The 19,373-nt window shown below is 44.4% G+C and overlaps 2 protein-coding genes across 7 annotated transcripts; both read right to left on the bottom strand.

Annotated features, from left to right (window-relative positions):
- Positions 1 to 2,267: 2,267 nt before the first annotated feature.
- On the bottom strand, positions 2,268 to 10,347 carry LOC120655035 (RNA-binding protein FUS-like). 6 transcript variants are annotated; one of them, XM_039932755.1, is made up of 5 exons: positions 10,182 to 10,347; positions 10,037 to 10,067; positions 3,347 to 3,758; positions 2,641 to 2,745; positions 2,268 to 2,567 (listed from the first exon to the last, which is right to left on the bottom strand). In XM_039932755.1, exons 3-5 carry the CDS (start codon positions 3,751 to 3,753, stop codon positions 2,561 to 2,563), a joined length of 519 nt encoding a protein of 172 aa, XP_039788689.1. In that variant the 5' UTR covers positions 3,754 to 3,758; positions 10,037 to 10,067; positions 10,182 to 10,347; the 3' UTR covers positions 2,268 to 2,560. The 6 variants fall into 6 exon arrangements, with proteins under 6 accessions (XP_039788689.1, XP_039788692.1, XP_039788693.1 ...); XM_039932758.1 differs by having other exon boundaries at positions 2,675 to 2,745; positions 10,182 to 10,282; XM_039932759.1 differs by having other exon boundaries at positions 2,675 to 2,745; positions 10,037 to 10,193.
- A 1,637-nt stretch (positions 10,348 to 11,984) lies between these two features.
- LOC120655036 lies at positions 11,985 to 14,062 on the bottom strand. The gene is made up of 2 exons (XM_039932760.1): positions 13,271 to 14,062; positions 11,985 to 12,332 (listed from the first exon to the last, which is right to left on the bottom strand). The coding sequence occupies exon 1, from the start codon at positions 13,968 to 13,970 to the stop codon at positions 13,272 to 13,274; it is 699 nt and encodes a 232-aa protein (XP_039788694.1). The 5' UTR covers positions 13,971 to 14,062; the 3' UTR covers positions 11,985 to 12,332; position 13,271.
- Between the last annotated feature and the right edge of the window lie 5,311 nt (positions 14,063 to 19,373).

Raw genomic sequence — 19,373 nt, forward strand, 5'->3', positions numbered from 1 at the left:
CGGCTGGCTGATTTTGGTTGGTCGCCCGCGGCGGCGAGGCGAGGAAATCCACCGGCTTGGCGGCATCCCCTTGACCCGTGGGCCGTGGCACTGGCGGCAGGCCGCAGCTGCACGCGTCCTGCCCTGGGCCTGAGAGACGCTCCCCACCTGGGCTTCCACGCGCGGGGGAGCCGCCGGTTCTGTGCGGCGTCGAAAATGGGCCAACTTTTTGGGCTGCTCAATAGGGCATCAAAAGATAACTGGACCTTTCGTAGTAAGTAGCGCCCACACGCAAAAAAAAAACAAACAATCGCGTATATAAATTGAATTGAATTCGACATCTCTCATTTGCACCTTTGTTTGAGTGTCAGGTAGACAGATAGTATTGAGCACGTTCCATTGCCTAACAATTAGAATAAAAGAGGCACAGTCGAGGCCGTCTAAAGAACCGTAGAGGAGAGATGGAGAAATCGAACACAAAACCTTCCAGTGGCGGAATAAATTTTGTTAATGGCAGAAAAATATAACCCGATCATGTTTGATGTACTAGTTGTTCTAGTATATGGGTAAAACATTCACGGTTTTCAACATTGTGATTTTTTTAATAGAGGTTAAATAGAGCGTATCGCCATTCTTGTCGTTGGATATTTCATAAAACTGGTAATTATTACTATCCACAATTTAGTTTTAGATAAAATTTCTTTATTCCAGCCTGTGCATAAAGCATGCACTCAACTAATCATTATTACAGTCTTCAATCATGATTTTAGTAGAACTAATAATAACCAAGTTGAAATTGCCAACAACTAGGAGAGGTTCGAAGCAACTAAACCCAAAGCAAAATTCACACACATAATTTTTTTCTTTTTTTTTTTTGGAAAGAAAAGCAAGAGCATTGCTATATCATATAAGAAGAAGAAACAAACCGGTCACAGTCTTTTCCATGTTTGACAAAGACCTACATAACCGTCATCTCTATGGTACAACATGCTCCTGGCTGTACCCTATTTGAGAGAAGGGCATTGTTTTGAAGAGCCGTGGATCTATTCCTATGTTCCATAACCACCCTATTTGAGAGCCATTTGTTCCGCGACGTCCTCATTTTGTGAGGTCGAGTGGTCGACAGCCCTTCCCGTTCTCCCAAACCTTGAATCACTTGGCGATGCATATGCTCTCCCGGCCCGGCACCCCATCATCTTGAAAACCCGTGCGATGTGCTCGCAGGTGCGGGGGCCGCGCGGAAGACTGAGAATCGCCGGGGGGAAAAAGAGACGGCGGCAGCGGCCATACAAGCTGCAACGCTGCGCTGCTAGTGCTCCCGCCTTTGGCCCTGGATGATGCCCTGCCCCTGCCGCGATAAAAGGCGGCCGGCCGGGGCAAAGGGAGAAAGCAAGCCCGCGGGCAAAGCGAGCCAAAGCAGGCAGTGGCAGCGCACGTATAAAGCAGCGAAGCGACGAGCTCAAAGCTCAAAGGGGGGCGCGCCCCGGCGAGGCGACCGAAGAAGGAATCTCTCGAGAGAGCCGGGCGGGCGGGCGGCCTTGCCAGTGCCGTGCCCGTGCCGCGCGCCGCGGCGGCCAGGTGCGCGGCAGGGATGCCGACGAGTGGGGCTGGCCGCTTTTGACTGGGATCTTTGCCCCTGCCACGCCGCGGCACTACCCGTACCGATCACTTGGGCCGCACATGCCTGCCTTGAGCAGTAGAGGACTCGTGCTCATGGCATGGGCGGGAACGAGGCAGGGCGCTTTCCTTTTAACCGCAAAGAGCTAAAGACAAGGCATGGCCGCGATAAAGAGTTCAAAGACAAGGCGAGCATCCAATGCAATGCAATGCAACGCACCGCACTTGACACCCTGCCTCTGCCTGTGTTTCTGCACGTGCCGGCGCGCGCTTCAATTCTTGATCTTTTTTTTAGCAGCAATTCTTGATCTTGAGAGAGAGAGAGAGAAGCACCACATGTGGCGGCACGAAATGGCCCCTCCGGCATGGGGAGGAGAGGTTCTGGTTCGCCGCACGACGTGTTGCGTTGCACGTGCATGCGTGTGTTGCTAGCACTCGTCAATCTCACAAGCTCTCTATTATCTTTTTCGAAGAAGGCTGTAACAGTTTCACAACAAAGTCCTGAGGTTTAATTAGTCATGTAGATTCATCTGTTTGAATCGGCATGTTGCTTCGTATCGGCAGTCCTCTTGTGTTCTTGCCGCCGTTCCCCGGCCAAGCAAAAGACACACCAAAGGCTTGTTTCTCACAATACACACGCACACACCAACAAACGAACGGCACCAAGGAAATATTAAGAAGCAACAGTACTAGTTAATACTTGTGAAGCAAGCGTTTTGGGGTTACATCACATGACTCGATGCAAAGCGCAAACATTGCGGGAAACAACGGGAATAAAACAGCAAACATAGGTCCGAGGGGTACTAAGGAGACTGGAACCAAATTCTAAAAGGAAACGGTAGGGGTGGAACAAAACAGTAATAGAGCATCCGGGATGCCTTTTGCAAATCTACTATTCTTATCAGGTTTCTTGCTGCTTCTGCTCGTCGGGGCCCGTTCGAAGCACCAGCTCCGATCCTACACCTCAGTGCCTGCCAAGGAGTAACACGCGGAGGTCAGGCCGTGAACACTGGGCATGAGAGGAGGAAAGATTTGATAATTTACAAGTTATAAATATCGTAGGTCATGGCAGCGCTACCGGAGTCCCGTGGTGCGTTGCACCTGAAACACTCCATCCTGCTGGCAAAGTTGTGCTCGTTGCATCCGGACCTGCAGGTGTTTATAGTTAGAGGCGCATATGCATTAGCGGAAATCAGAATTCACAAGACATGAAACTTCCAATCATATGCCTACTTTAACATTGGAAGATCAGGACGCACTGCTACTAAAGTTGAAACATGATAGGGACAACCGATCCCGACCTAATTATCCACTAGTACGTGACAGTTGATATGCATCAGCAGCGAGTAGTAGAAGATAAAGCCACTCTAGCATTATCACCCACGCAGACAGAAAGGGTAGCCAGATTATTCTGCTGTTTCTTGCTCCAGAACGTTGCTGGTAAAACAATTCTCTTTTCTAACATAGCCCATCCACCTTTTCCAAAATAAAGCCCCAAGACATGGAAGAATAGCCTAAAACAAATATATAATAAAGCACACATAGGGCGCAACTACCACAGGACCATGTGTACCAAGTTTTTTTTTTGCGGATATGTGTATCCAAGTTGATAGAAAAAGGGCACAGATTCATGAAAGAGTTATAGAGAAATAATTAAGCCAGTTCATTGGCTACACATAACCAAAAACAAGAAAGGATAGCACTATTTTATTCTTGTAGGGTAGAACGAGAAGGGTTAAGTGATACACACCTGGTGCAGATCCAGTCTCCAGACTTCCAACCAGGGCGGTTGGTGCGGGCAGCACCGCCACCGAAGCCGTAGCGCGAGCGTGACATGTCACCATCAAAGCCACCAGCACCACTGTTGACAGCAGCCTCCTCCTTGAAGGCAGAGCACTTGAAGCAGTTGGAGCGGCTGGCGAAGTTGTGCGCGCCGCAGGAACATAACCAGTCACCAGGGCGGACATCAGAGCCAGCACCAAAGCCACCGCCGAAGGAGGAGCCACCACGGCCACCGAAGTTGGCATAGTCACCTCCACCGCCGCTGCCACGGTCAGCAGCTCCACGTGGCTCACCACAGCGCTGGCATAGGTCCCGCCGACTGAAGTTGAGGTGTTGGCAAGCCCTGCAATCCCAGTCTCCAGGCTTCCTGTTCATCTTGCCTGCAGAAGTTGCACAATCAAAACAATTTGAAACATGGGCACATCTAGCTGGATAAAACTTGATACAATCAAACTGTAGCTAGAACAAAAACACGCATCATGCTTGAACGACCCAACTGTTATCCCTTAAGTTAAGGAACAGAGTTCAGCCAAGATATAAATGAAGTATACACTAACACAAAGCTAAGTTACCTAAACAAAGAGCGGTCGTTTGTGTTTCTGGGGCCTAGGACAAGGAGTTCTGTGAAGTGAAATGGTGATGCAGCAAGGTCCCTATGTGCAGGGGTATTTATAGTGAAGTTTGGAGGGATGCTGAAACCGAGGGTTGCGCTATCTTTGTGCCTTTGATTCTTGGTTCACTTTGGCCGGGAAGAACAAGGGAATCACGTAAAACCAGAAAGAAGAGGGGAGTTAAAGAAAAGAAAAGAAGAGAAAGCCATTAAAGGGAAAAGAATTATGAAGGGAAAAGAATTATGGGAGTTTGAATGCCTCCTTTGCCCTGCATCTCTGCCTGCCTTGGCAACATCTTTTGAGACATGGGATGGAGGAGTGCGCACTTCTGAGTGTTCTTGTGCTTAGGAAATTTGGTATGCATTAGTCTTTGTAGCGTGATTAGAATAATTTGAGAAATGCTCTGAAATAAATGGTTGTGACATTAATATGGAATTTCAGGGGATCATTAGTATAACATTCAGACAGTCAAATGTTAAAGTGTTCTCTGTTTCCATGGCACATTTTGAATCGATCCAGCTAAGCTAAGGTTAACTGCTGAATGACAGGCATCTTTTTGAAAGGGGAACATAGCACCCATTTCTTTCCCTCGTTGCAAAACCACAACCATATCCATGCCAAAATGCAGAAAATCTAATCCCATGACAGCAGTCCAGCTTATCGCACTAACTTGAAATTGTTCTGGCTACCTCTAGGGATGAAAGTAGTAATCTGAACTGTTAGAATAAATTTAATATTTTAAAATAGATATGTATAAAATTTGATGGTGATAATTTTTTATATTATCAAGCATATTATTACAAATAAGAATAAAATTTTGCATAAATTATTTTATGCATTATTTGCTCCCTACAACAAAAAAAGTGAAAAAAATACCGAATTTGTTTCCGAATCCATACCGAATTTTATATCTATCATTTGAGAAAATATAGGATGAATTTAAGGTTTACCTTTTATGAATCTTTACAAGCTCAATGCTCAAAACAAGAATACAAATTTGTATACAAGATTCTATATCCTATTTATTCGCAATAAAAAAAATGACCAAAAAAACTGATTACCGAATAATTACCGTTTCCGACCGTTTTCATCCCTAGCTACCTCCAGCGCTGTCCACACACGTGTGATGGAATATTGCATGTACAGGACCGAGTCAAGCCACAGCAAATGTATGGAAAGAAAAGCAAAACCTAAAATTAGCACTTACTAGATTCTGAGCAAAGATGAGTGCAGATGTAAATAAGCAGATTTTTGAGGTGTAGAGAATGGTGCCCACCATTCTCTACACCTTGCCCACCATTCTGAACTTATGCTTATTTATTGCCATGTAACTATTGATTCCTGCAACTAAGAAAAGACTATTCTTGTTCCTGATATTCGACACTAACTTTACCTTCTTTTACTATCAATAATTGAGAAAAGACCATGGAATCCATTCCAACCAACCAACCATCACATCAACTCAAGGTTATACCCATTTCTGTCGAGCAATCTACAACAAGATGATGGCTCAACCATCTCATCTATTCAGTATAACTTGAAAGCCTTTTTAAAGTGGAACATCTTTCCTTTTATTTAGAAGTCCCTTCCATGTAACCGGCTAAGTGTAATCAACTTGCTGAAAGCTATTTTATCATTAAGATGACAGAAACAAGTCCCGTAATCAATAGACAAGTTCACCAAAAAAAATTAGGAAAACAGTATCAACCAAGCTTCAATAAATTGGCCTTTTTATTTTGCATGGACAAGAAACGGACTAGCACAAATTTCGGATAAGAAGGAACAAGTATGAATATGGGGAAATTACAACACCGCCAAGTGAATATTCCAAATGTCAGGACAGAAAGGAGCATAAAGCATCAACAGCTTGCCAACAACATAAACAGCTAGAACGTCATGTCCAGGTGACAAAATAAAACTCACACTAGTGAAACCCCGAACATAGTGTCTTATCAACTATGTTGATCAAATAAGTTGGAAACTTTTAAATTGCAAAAAAGGGGGGGGGGGGTCTCCCTGATGGAAAGGATTTATGTCATGATTGCAGTTCATGCAATGAAAGAAAACATGCTTAAACAGCTAATTGGTTTAAAAACAAGTGTTTGTTACCCTACGCTCAGCAAATAACAAGAGTTTTCCTTTAGCAACATCCTCAGAACCTTTCGGGAATCATGTGCCACTTGGGCCCCAAGAACCTAGGGGGTGAACAAAGGGGGTTACTGATACAAACCTTTGTCCACGTTTACTAAAAATAGCAGTCTCTACTTATATACATAACACTATAACAGAGGTGTGCATTGTTGTCTAATCTAATGCAAAAGCATACAGGCAGATGGTTACGCTGCGTTGTTACATAATACCAAAATAAATGGATGAAAGTGACAGAAGATGAGAGAAAGAAAAGGTAACACTTCAAATCAAGATAGCCAATTGGTTTGCTGAGCTGTAAGATTTTCGATTACAGAGAAAGATGCAATTGTCTCATAATGAACTCCCAATGCGCAAAACGAAATGAAAATGATTCCTCAGCAGAAAGCAAAGGGTGAGGAGCCTGATGCATTACTTGTGACCATGCTTGAATGACAAGGTGAATTCAAGATGGTAGTACTCCTCGAGGCTGGCGTTGACCAGGGGCGGGCCCACTTGGTATGCATGTGTATTCATTGAATACCAATTATTTTTGCTAATCCATAGTATTTAAAGGTATAATCAAATGTATATGTGTGAACAATAGGTATAAAATAGCCATTTTGCTTTTGTGTTTTGAATTTTTGAATACACAGCCTTCAAATCCTAGGCCCGCCACTGGCGTTGACCACACTCTTTAGAACTCTTTTACGACCCCTTTAATTTTCAGTTGTTTTGCATCTCCTGTGTTGTTTCCCTTGTCCTTAACTTATGCCCATCCGTGAGGCTTTTACATGAGTGGATTTACTTTAGCTTTTTATCTACTCCAACTATTTCCTTTCTCTTATGTCATTGTGCTAGTTACTAGCACTAGCAGTAGTGCTAGTAGATACTAGGAGGGAAGATATAGGTTTCAAAACCACAGGAAGATATGCCTTCTCTTCCATTCCATTCTCTTGGGTGAAGTGAAAGGAGTAGCAGATGCAAATCATGGAGTCGTGTAAAAAACTAGGGCCAAAAGCTAGTTTGGATTCTCTCCTAGGGAAGTGCTTCCATGCATGACCATGACCAAACCCCAAAGGAAGTGATCACTTGATAGCCCCTAACATGCTTTGATTCTCTGCTTTTGCACAACCAAGAAGAAACAGTTCATGCCTTTAGCTTTTGTGTTAACAAGCATACTCAGATTAGAATTAAAACTTGTAACAGAGCACAGATAACCTTCAGCAACAAACCTAGTCACAGATTAGTTTTTCACTGGTTGGACCAAAATAGGGCCTTCAAAATACCTAGAATTTAATGGAATGGTTTGGGCATATAAAACTAATAAACTATCAAGTGGAAGCTGAAGGTTGATCTGTATCTGTAGTAGACTGGATCTAAATTTTGATAGATATGCTGAAGCAGATGTTGATGCTAAATGGTCTTAAGAAAAATGTATTCCAATAGCTAGGTATACTAAAATAATTTGTTATGTTTACAACAATAGCACATTTATGTTTCAAGTGGAGTAAGTTTCTTTCGTACTACATATTGAAGAACGTGTATGTGCAAAATACAGAATTTGCAACTTATAAATCATCTTTGCACAGAGGCAGTCCATGAGCCATAAGATACATTGAATATATGTAGCAGCAGAACAGAATATATATACTGCTGATAAATAAATATTTCATTGCCCAGCCCCTACCTAGATTAGAGCCTGGCAGCCTGCATACTAGTCAAACATTCATAAATAATTCTCTGCTGTCCCAAGGCATGAAATTTGTGAACTGAAACCCCACCTTTGCAAGGATTGGTTTAAGTACGCTCTCTCTCTCGTTCCTAGAAAATGAATCATTAGGTGCACTTGCATGCTACATCTTCCTATCTAGGATTCCAAAGATGATGGTACAATTTGCAGAGCACCTCTTTCTGATTTGTACTCTCACTGACATGAGTAATGAAATATATTGGTTGTTTTGTTCCCTTTTGAGCTGCCTGGCTGGCTTGGACCGCAAAACAATGAGTCGGCACACGAGTGGGCCACGATGGGAGCACTATCTAAGACAAAGAACAGTATAATAGGTGCATGAACTTTAACTATATTTGCTACAGATTGTATGCACACGCCAGTGAGCCTGCGAGTGTAATAGATTCCATGGCATGTGTGGTGTGTTGATGCAGCACACTTGCAATCCTATATTTTCTTCATCATGACGTAATGGCTCCTCTACGAGGCTAAAGTCCGTCAGTCAGCCAGTTTGGCTGACCAGCTTTTTTGTATAGTCTCGAGGCAGATTCAGTGATGGGGTGAGTTGCATTGCATCATAGAGGTACACATAAAGATAAGACCAGAATGGTGCTCAGTATGATTGCACGACGCAACTGAATGACTGATGCAATGGGGGCAGAATGGTCCAATCCAGTGTTGGATTTCACCCAAGGGGGCAAACATTCAAGCAGCAAACAGACAACAGTACAAGATCAAACCAACCAACCGCCAGGACTGGTAACACTAAAAACAGAGAAACCATCGCGATCACAGCTCTGTGATTACAGAAGAAGCATTCCCTGACGAGCAAACGGCACTACCGCGCTACTGAAATCCTCAGATCTCCACCCAGCAGGAGAAATCACACATACCCCGAGTGGCGACAAAGATTGCATCAAAGCAGCAAAACCGAGCACCACCATGTACTCCATGCCCCCACCGCTCGCGCCGGCAAAAGCCCAAGATCCCCAGTTCCCCACCTCGCATCATATGCAATGCCATAGCTGTCACAGCCCGTGGGCCGTTTGGGCCGGACCGAATGCGCGACACTGTAGCAAAAGCTAATGTAGCGTCACGGTACTGTAGCAGTGGCACAGTACTTCCTAGTTAGTCCCATACCGGGAACGGAAGAAGAGAGAGATCAGCTTAAAAACGTGAGTCTGGGAAGCTAGTAACTCCGGTTCGAACCTTTTACGTGAAGCGAGGATGAAAGCGCAAGAGAGTTATTTAGCAGGTGTGGTTTACTCAAAGTGTAGAGTAGATCTTAGCCGTTATCCCGGGCCGGGTCGTTATAGGGGTATCAGAGCCATACTCTCGCGGTTTCACGCCACGTACGGATAGAAGTGCGCGTACATGAGCACGTCGGTGCGTGGAAACACAGATGCCAACAGCATGTGGACGGACACACATGGGCTGCTGGCAGTGAACCCACGGACGTGGCACATGGAATCGTTAGCACTAGACGTATAAGACGTGGCCCAAGAGAGGTCCCACGGACGTGGCATATGGGATCGTTAGCACTAGACGTATAAGACGTGGCAAGAGAGGTGATCCTGCTCCTTTGTCCCGTATGGGTAAACTGGTTCGATGTCTCGACGAGACGTCGAGTCCACAACGGGAGTAATTGTCACATCCCGTGGGCCGTTTGGGCCGGACCGAAGACGACACTGTAGTAAAAAGCTACTGTAGCGCCGCGGTACTGTAGTAGTGGCACAGTACTTCCCGGTTAGTCCCATACCGGAAACGGAAGGAGAGACAGACCAGCTAACGAAAACGCAAGAGAGTTATTTAGCAGGTGTGGTTTAATCAAAGTGTAGAGTAGATCTTAACCGTTATCCCATGCCGGGTCGTTACAATAGCTGTCGACCAATCCGCGGCCGCACGAATCTCAAGGACGCGCGGGCGTCGAGCCGTCGACCAGCCGAGGGCGCGATCACGAAGCAGATTGCAGCCATACCAACCGAGCCACGGGGAATTCATAATTCGTGATCCCAGCGTTTTGAATCGAATCGCTACCGATCGATCCAACAGAAAAAAAAAGAAGCAGTCCAGCAAAAAAAAAAAGACCGATCGCGTGACGCAATCAACAGCAACAGATCGAAATCGCGGAACCCGACCAACAAACCCAACCACGATCGCACGAAGAGGGAAGGGGGCGGACGTGTACCTGGCCTCGGATCCTCCTCGACTCCTCGCGACTGGGAGACGGCGGCGCGTCGGGAGAGAAGGAGCAATCTCGTCAGGATCGGCGGTGGGGGAACCCGAACGAAACGAAACGAGCGGGGGATTGGGGAGGGATTTCGAAAACCTACCTGCGATTCCGCTCCTCGCCTCGTCGCCGGGAGGGGTTTTTTATATATTTTTTCTTCTGCGTGTTGTGCTGTTTCGCCTGATCGGTGCGAGAGGGAGGGGAGGGGGTTACGCGCGGCACCGACGTCGAGGCGGGTCAAAGGGAAGCGTCCACGGGGCCCACGTGTCGGCGGCAGCGGGAAGGCGCGCGCCGGGCCGTGGCTTTCGTGGAGGCCAAGTGTCCAGCCGGCGATGTTGATCCGTGTGGCTCACTGACAGGTGGGCCGGTTCGCTGGGTCCACACGGAGCCGTGGTGCACGTGCTTGGGTGGCGTGTTTGGATGACGTGACGAGCGTGACAGCGTTCCACGAGTTTATCCACCATCGGTGCTCGTCTTTGGATTCATATACAATCGCATTTAAAAAAGACGTAAATTTGAAGTTTTTTCGGCAAAAATAATGAATTTTATGAGCACACAAAAGAAGAAAAGCAGTACACGTCTAAAAGCGGTTAACCTCGAATTTGGTTTTTTATGTAAATCGTAAAACTTTATGATCGCTCAGTCAGATTTAGAGAGAATCAACAGATATTACAGATGTACCAGTACGAAGGTGTAAAAAAAAGATTTAGAAAGGATTTAATATCATTTATGGCCATTTATGGTATAGATTTTGACAGCTCTTTGTGGAAAATCTCTCTTAAAACGGTTTTGCATGGGTCACGTCTTGTGCCTTCCCGACTCGCAGCCTCAGTGTCTCTGACCTAGTGACCAGCGACTTCACTGCTCACAACTTCATTCATGCAAGGGAACAAGGAGAGCTTCCTCCAAAAATTAAAAAGGCCACCTCACGATACAGAATTTTTGGGTACGATCCACCAAAATGAGTGGGGGCGTGCAGAGCAGAATCGCCGATTCGACAGAGACGTGGGTAGTTTTCTGACGGGCAACTTGAGAACAGGGATGACAGATGAAGTTGCAGGTGATTGCAAGCTCCAGCAGACTGTGAGACCGAAGAGAGAACAAACGATCATCAACTTGTTACCAAAGAACGGCCAGCAAAAGCATCATTCCTACCACGGCGCAACTGATTCTTCTCAGCTCAGCAATTGTAGGACAGGGTTGGCTGCGGTGGCTGTGCTGCAGAAATATCTTGCAGCAACAAACTCGCCTTTGGGTAGCACATTGCTTCACGTCTCACACCAAAACGGTCGCTGTAGACATGCCAAATATCTCCCGGCTAGCACCCTACTGTAGACCTTGCTGCGATCTCAAAGTCTCAATGGAGTAGACTATCTGCACATCTGTTTTTCTTTCCCTAAGGACAGTACAAATCAGCATTTGAGCTCTTGCAAGTGTGAAGAATGACGATACATTATCTAGAAAGATACATGTTGCACCAAATAAAGGTTGTGATCACTTTGTCAGATGTCAGGTGTCAATGAAAGAATCTGAATTCTGAAAGCAATTCATGACAAGATTTCTCAAAGAAAAATCTATTTTGTATTCATTCATAGTACCTCCATTCCTCCAGGTAGAAAAGATGAATGGACAACAATAATATTTCAAATATAGATTTAAATAAACAACCTCGAAAATCCTAATAAGATGAAAACCCACAAGGTTCATCGGGACCTGGACATATACATCTTTTTGGTGGTTGATTGCTAAGGCAGGCAAAAATGCAAGTACTTATATTATCCATATAATTGATGGGTTTTCTCTTTTACTAAACAGGAGGTACGGATAGACTGACCGTCATGAATCATCTCTCGTCGAGTGACAGACTATCCAAAAGCAAAATTAAAAAGAACAGAGACAATCTGTAAAAAGAATATCCAACCCTGAAAATAGATACCATTTCATCCTTCAGTAGAGCCCAGACAAGTATTCAGGAACAAAATACAGGGAAAATGTAAATAGAGCATATTTAAGATGAATCAATACCAGCAGAGCCAACAAATGAGCTATAACTCACAAACTCCATTCAACTAAAATGCAAATCCATTCATCTACAATGGTGAACCAAGGTATGTACCGTCTTCAAGGTAACGGGTTACAAAAAGACTACATAACATATCATCACATTTACCACTTTTGGACCTCAGGGCCAACGGTGACATGCACTCCACCCCAAATATACAGCAGAAGTTAATGTTCATCAGTAGCAAGGTTTCTGGAAACAAAGAAAACTTGCAGTTATATAGTTTTTGATTTAAAATCAAGCACAATCAGATATTGTACTGTAGTGAGCGTGCATTGGGAATCCAGTCGCAAAAAAGAGAAATCAGTTGCCCTTGCTTGAGGTAATTAAAGCAAGTCTTAACAAAAATTGTTTGCAAAGAATGGTTTTGGCCTTATTTTTTGGATGTTGTGGACTGAAACTGTTGTATCTCAGGCTTTCAAAAAATAACAATGTTTTTTTCACACCATCACAGATAAGAAGGTCTTGAAGTTTTTGATGTAAGCTGTCAAAGATAACAAGTCTAACAATATGAGCATATCGCTCATTGGGCGTCAATACTGTATAGATGGAACTAAAAGCCTTATAGTTTGTAATCAAGTAACTGGTATAGATTCTGAATAGATATAGTATTGTGAGTAAAATATTTGTTATCAAACAGCCTGTACTCATCAAGATAAAATGCGGCGACTGGGGAGGCCCCTTTATTTATGCTGGTAATAAAACAGTTGCCGAAAGCTTGAAGTGCATCAATTTAAATTCTCACCAAAAACCAAGTAAGCTTAACTATTCTGAATTTCGGAGGGTTCCATTTAGGACAACAAAGCTTGGATCCAGGTTTTACTCGCCCCATCGAGAAGAGAATCGGCCAAGACAGTACAGATAATCATTTGAACTAGGTTGGTATGGTGAAGTAATGTTGCTGGCTTGCACAGCCCTCATGCTATGGGCAAAGGTGAAATATTGTTTTCGTACTTGTAAAAAAATATAGCTTGGTATGGAATAACTTACAAGCTTACTAGTATTGTACCAAAAGGACTTTCTTTTTCATGTGCATATCATGTGATATTTATCCTACAAATGTGATCTTCGATATTTTGAAGTTGCAGGTCACAGTTCAAAACAAGAACTGAGGTTATAAATTTGCTTACATCAGTCACTTTCATTGCCTTCGTCGCCTCCGTCTATCCGACGGAGACCGTCGAGAGCAGCGGCGAGCTTTGGGTCGATAGATGCGGCGGTCTTGAAGGCGTCCCGGGCCTGGGCGGTCAGGCCCTTCCTCTCGTAGCACTCGCCGAGCATCGCGTGGGCGCGGGCGTTCTCAGGACTGAGGCGGACGGCCTCAGCGAGATCCGCGGCGGCCTGGTCGAGCCGCCGGCGGCGGTGCAGCGCGAGCGCGATCTCGGCGCGCTTGGCGAGCGCGTCCCCTCGCTCGCGCGGCTCGAGCGAGCGGGCGAGCGGCGGGGCGAGGGCGGCGTCGAGGGCGCGCAGCGCGGGGAGGCGGTGCCCCTGGAGGTCGAGGGCGAGGGCCTTGAGGATGAGCGGCGCGGCGTCGCGGGGGTCGAGGGCGATGGCGAGGTCGGCCTCGGCGACGGCCGCGCGGGCGAGCGGGCCGGGGGGCTTCGGGGCCGCGGCGCGCGCGCGGGCGAGGAGCTGCGCGCCCTGCGCGAAGTGCCGGCGCGACTGGGCCGCGGAGGAGCCGCCTGCGCCGCCGGAGCGGCGCAGGCGGAGGGCGGCGCGGCGGGGGAGGGAGTGGAGCGCGACGAGCATGCCCGCGGCGAGGAGGAAGAGGAGGCACTGGACCACGGCCTCCGGCCAGGTGCCGGCGGCGCCCAGCGCCAAGGCGGACATGGCTCGGTGTTGGTGGCTTGGTGCGGCTTGAGTTGGACTGCGCGACGGGGTTCGGCAGTAGCAAGCGGTTCGCCGGGCGGCCCGATCTAGGCGGACATGCCGACATGGCATGGCTCGGTCTTGCTTGACTTGGACCTACCCTTGGTGTGGCGAGCCGGTCGACGTTGTTCATGAGTCCTGACTTCATGTGTGCCAGTGACAAATTGCATTTTTACACGGGATATAAGGCTAATTCTAATGGATGATTTCATTTTGTAGTCTCTAAGAATGCCACATCAACAAAAATACAAATAAAATTATAGATAAACTCACTTCACAATATATTTATTTCATATTTATTATTTCATAGGTTCTTATCACATTTAATTTTAAACCTCATCAAAAGTTGATAACGGTACGTTTCATTATGAAATCTATTTTATCTCTCTCTTCATTAATTCAGTGTCACATCATCTAAAATATGATGGGATACCTTATTTAATATGCATAAAATAAAAGATGATTTTAATTTTCGAGAGGGAAGCTCTATCGGCAACAGCATAGCCAGGGGGACTAGCAGGGCCACGCCCCTCCCTCCCCCAACACCGCAAAAAAATTCTGAGACCCCTTCACTGATCCACGGTTAGGCAACTTAGCATGCCCAATAGGCAATGTATTCTCCACTACAGTCTGAAGCTTAGTTGTTGTGAACAAAGTGAATCCATCACAGATTGAAGAAGGCCCCGAGAATGGGGAGTTGGAGGGTCGCAAAGGGCGATTCTAGACGTACCGCGTGTAGAGGCAGGGACGCCACCAATCCCGTGCCATCATCGTCGTGGCATGGCTATAAGCTCGCCTTCCCTACCGACGAGCGGAATCCAACCCCCTTTAAATTTTTGCTGGCTACGCCACTGTCCATCGGTGCAGTTTGCATGTAATCACTTCATTTAAAAGAACTCTTTTTTAGAGAAATATAATTCTTATACACTTTCTGGGAGACGAAGTTCCTTCACGACCTTTTTCTAGAGAAATAATTTTTCTTCAAAAGAATTAAGTTTACGTAGTTCTTATACACTTTCTGGGAGACAAAGTTTAAAGCTTCATATACACTTTCTGTGCAAATTATTTCCTTCCCGACTTTTTTTCTAGAGAAATATTTTTAGGTACAAAACCATTAACATTTTTGCTAGAGAAACATTTTTAGGCGCAGAAAATCACCTAGCCTTTCAAAATGTTTCTCCCTCTTCCTCCAAATCACAATTATCACCATCTACAAGCATACTAGGATGATCAGCGCGCTAACGTCGCGCCTACAGTGAAAGCGTGTATGACATGTGTTATCAAAGTCTAGCATAGTATAGCAAGTGCCTTATGGCTGTATTACAACATCAATTAAAAAAAGTGCGAAGCCAATATATAACATGCAGATTTATAAACAGTACACGAGCGAGAATGAATAAAGATATATCGATTTAGGTCTACAAAGCACATATATTGATACATAGACATGAAAAAAGTAGTATAAAAATGAAATGGTTGTATCTTTTGTAGGCAGCAAGGTTTTAACATATTGCAGTCTTCTTTCAGCACAATTCTTACATAGTGAAAAAGATATCTTTAACCTTTTCAAAATCTACTCGTATGTCAAAAGAGTTCAGTTTACAATAGTTGCAACAGCCAAATAACTCACAATAAGTTGCTAATAGCTCGCTACACAGATATGGCATAAGTTTCACCCGATTGGGAAATTTTAGCAAGGCAAGGACGATGTAGGATGAGTTGGAGGCACGGGCCGGGTTGGATCCACAACTCATCGCGAGTGCGAGAGCCGAGCAACAAAAGCCAGGCCCACACGTCAGCCGCATGATGGAAGGGCCGCCGTGCCGCAGCACGTACCACTGGTGAAATAGCGCTGATGCTCCCGTTGGCCTCCCTTTTCTTCCTGGATAAGAATGTACTTATTATTCACGCGTCCACAACCACAAACATCACATTTCATTAGAATAGCTACGTGTCAAATTGCTAATGGAGTAATGCATCACCAAATCTCGTTTCTCAATTTAGATAAGAAAAAGGTCTATTTTTTTAATCCAAAACTTGAAAACCATATATGTTTGACTATTGAAATCCGGAAGTGAGATAAAAATTAGTTCTTTACCTTGATTCAAAACGTAGTTTTTCCTATATTTTAAATGTAATAAAAGATCGGTCGAGTCATAACTAATTAATTTGAACTCATAAAAAATACCAAAGGAGTAAAAAAAATTTCAAGAATGTGTAGATCTTGAATGAGATTGAAAAACACACCCTATATATATTTTTATGAATGTCTCTAAGAAACTGGTGCACCATACTTTGAAATTGACGAAGTTACCATAAGCATATCATTGCCGATTAGCACGGCATGAATAATTTAGCACACTTGTACTAACTTAATGGAACAACCCATGAAGCCAAAATAAAAAAAATCTAGACCTTTATGTTCTCTAGCAAGAATATTTCCATACGTCTATATATAGCAAGATTTTTTACAATAGATTCAGCTGTTTCCTCCATGCGCCATCATCACTGCTTTATTAAGACCATCCTTTCACCGGCTAGAATCCAGGCGCCATCATTTGAAGATTAAATACTATTAGCTTTATTTGAACAGATATTTGGTGTCTGTTGGTGTTTAATTGCTAAGTCCATCGAGGAATACCCTAAGGTGGTTGTTTGTAGGTAGGTAGGGTGTCAGTGAGAGCAGAACCTCGACGGTGCAAGGAACACGAAACTTTAGACATGTTCGGACCACCATGAGCGTAATACCCTACGTTTTGTGTGTTGGTTTGTGTTGACTTGGAGATTGTATATTTTGAAGGGGTCATTCGCCCTTATATAGTCTAAGGGGGCAGGGTTATATGGAAATCCTAGCCAGATATAAGCTTAGGAGTTCTACCCGAGTACTACTCGGTTAATTTCCTTCTATTCCGACTAGTGCTACTCCTGATCAAGTAGTTACAACAGACGTAAAGTGTAGTCCATACCACACTCTTTATTCTAGAACTTCTATACGATGTGCGCGGCCCCATAAGCCTGGATCTGACAGTGTTACCTTACATGGAACCTTTGGATCAACTTGTAATCTTTAGTAGTGGAGATGCACATGTCACAGATATATTTTAAAAAACAATTATTTAAAATAATTTATTTCATCAATAGTACTAAAGATTTAATTTATTTATTAGTATATCATACTGACCCAATATAATCTAAAATAGTCTAATCGACGGACTCGTAGGAGGTTGCAGATGATATTTCAAGAAGGCTCGAGCCACCTCTCATATACTGATACCAGTACTTCACTATAGACTTGCCCTCCTTTAGAATCCAAGAGTGGTACATCGAAAAAACTTCTCATCTCGAGTCGCAACCGCAAATTTAATTCTATCATGCAACACAGGATCTGTATGTATACAATTCTAAATATCTGCAACAAATATATATACTTTATAAATGAACAACAACAATAAAATAATTAATAATATTATTAAAATCATCTTTTAGTGCTGATGATTCTCACAGGTCTCTGCAGCATTGCTTCGTGAGATGAAACTGTGGTCAGATGCTACCAAACATCCTATATGCGTATATGGGTTAAAAAAATATTACATATTGTATAAATAAAATAATAGATAACTAAATAAATAATATTTTATAAATAAAATACTTATGCACATCCTATATAAGCTTCTCCTCGGGGCCCTTCTCCATTTCATGGCATGGCAGCACTCCCGTCGACGACATATCGAGCTATCTCTTTGCCCCCTGTGCTCTCTCAAATCGGGCACCAACCACCCTGCAGAAAATAAAACGAGTGCATGCTTCCCCATCAGCCACCCTGCAGAAAATAAAACGAGTGCATGCTTCCCCATCAGCCCTGCTGGATCAGGACCACGGCCACCAGACGTAGGTGAAGAGGAAGATGGAGAAGCAAAGCTGCTCACTAACTTACCCAGTTAGACATCAATATTGGAGTTGAAGCAATGAGTCCATCGGCAATGGAGAGGAGTAGGCATCCATCTGGCTTGCTTGATGTAGGCGTGCGAGACGATCAATAAAAAGAGGAGGTGGACGATCAATGGAGGAGGAAGGACGCAAGATTTAAATTGGCAATGTCGGGCGAGTATCGTATCAAACGATTGGGAAAGTAATCGATGCATGAATAGAAAGTTAGCCAGTGCACAAAAGGAATGTAATAACCACACAATATAATGTTAATCAGCTTAAAATAAAAAGGAAAGAGAGATTTTAGGATGCCTTACTAAAAATTATGATCACCTGATATGTATACAATGAAAAATAATAAGTGGGTAAATAAAAGTGCTTGGTGTAAAAAATATAAGAATTTTGGTGGAAACAATTTCTTCTATAAAAAAAGGGACTCCACCTCTTTTCATTAAACCTTCCGGGCTAGCGAGCGGGTCCTCCGTGAGAGGTACGGCGAGCCTAATTTTGGTAAGAATTATTTTCAATTACTTCAACTTTTATAGTATAGAAATGATCTGAACATACATTTCCTTTATTAAGTAATCTTATAAATCGTCTGAAATAATAATCAAATTTATGGATAGAATAAATGAAAGTTTTGAGTTGCATGACAATCACAAGTCTCACATGCTTAAAATTTAACATGTGGGACCATTCCTTCACAAAAATCATGTCCTTCTCCCATACCCCCTAATTGTCGAAAAAACTTACTTGATACTTATATGAAACAACTGAGACCAAAAAGACACTTTTCCTTCCCCAAAAGTATCGCGAGATATAACACCTGGTGTGTTATACCTCTATATACTATAGTTGTATTTGAGTTGCCAGACGTATGGGGTGTGTGTGTGTTTTTGCGTTAGTGGCAAGGTGCAACCTATGATGCCTCTGAGTTGAGTTCGATAAGCCACATTTAAGGGTGTGTTTGGTTGGGCTGTGAATTTTGGAAAAGCAGCTATGAGCTGTGGCTTTCCGAAAAGCAGCTTTGTAAAAGTAGCTGTGAGATAGCCAAAAGCCCCTTTGGTTTAGGTGGTTGTGGCTTCTCAAACACAGCTCACATTGACAAGTGGACCCTGCTCGTCAGTCTTGTCGGGTACCACGATTAGGGGCACCCTAATCAGGGGACTAAATCGCCCTTAAGACGCAAAACACATGCCAGGCAATCGGGCCCACGAAGGCCTACAGTCTTCTTCTCATCCAAAGGAAAGGAAAGGACTCAAAGAAGCCCAATCCACGGCCCATCTCCACAGTGCGGCCCATCCGAACCACCTCGAACCCGCGGGGCAATCTCCGCCTCGCTCGAGGGCTCCCCGCCGAGGCCCTCGACAGCACCCCGCATTTTCGCCTCGCTCGAGGGTAGCGAGCCTACCCTCGGGAGAACGGATCGATTCCGCC

Source organism: Panicum virgatum, chromosome 1N (assembly GCF_016808335.1).
Source record: "Panicum virgatum strain AP13 chromosome 1N, P.virgatum_v5, whole genome shotgun sequence".
Lineage (NCBI taxonomy): Eukaryota > Viridiplantae > Streptophyta > Magnoliopsida > Poales > Poaceae > Panicum > Panicum virgatum.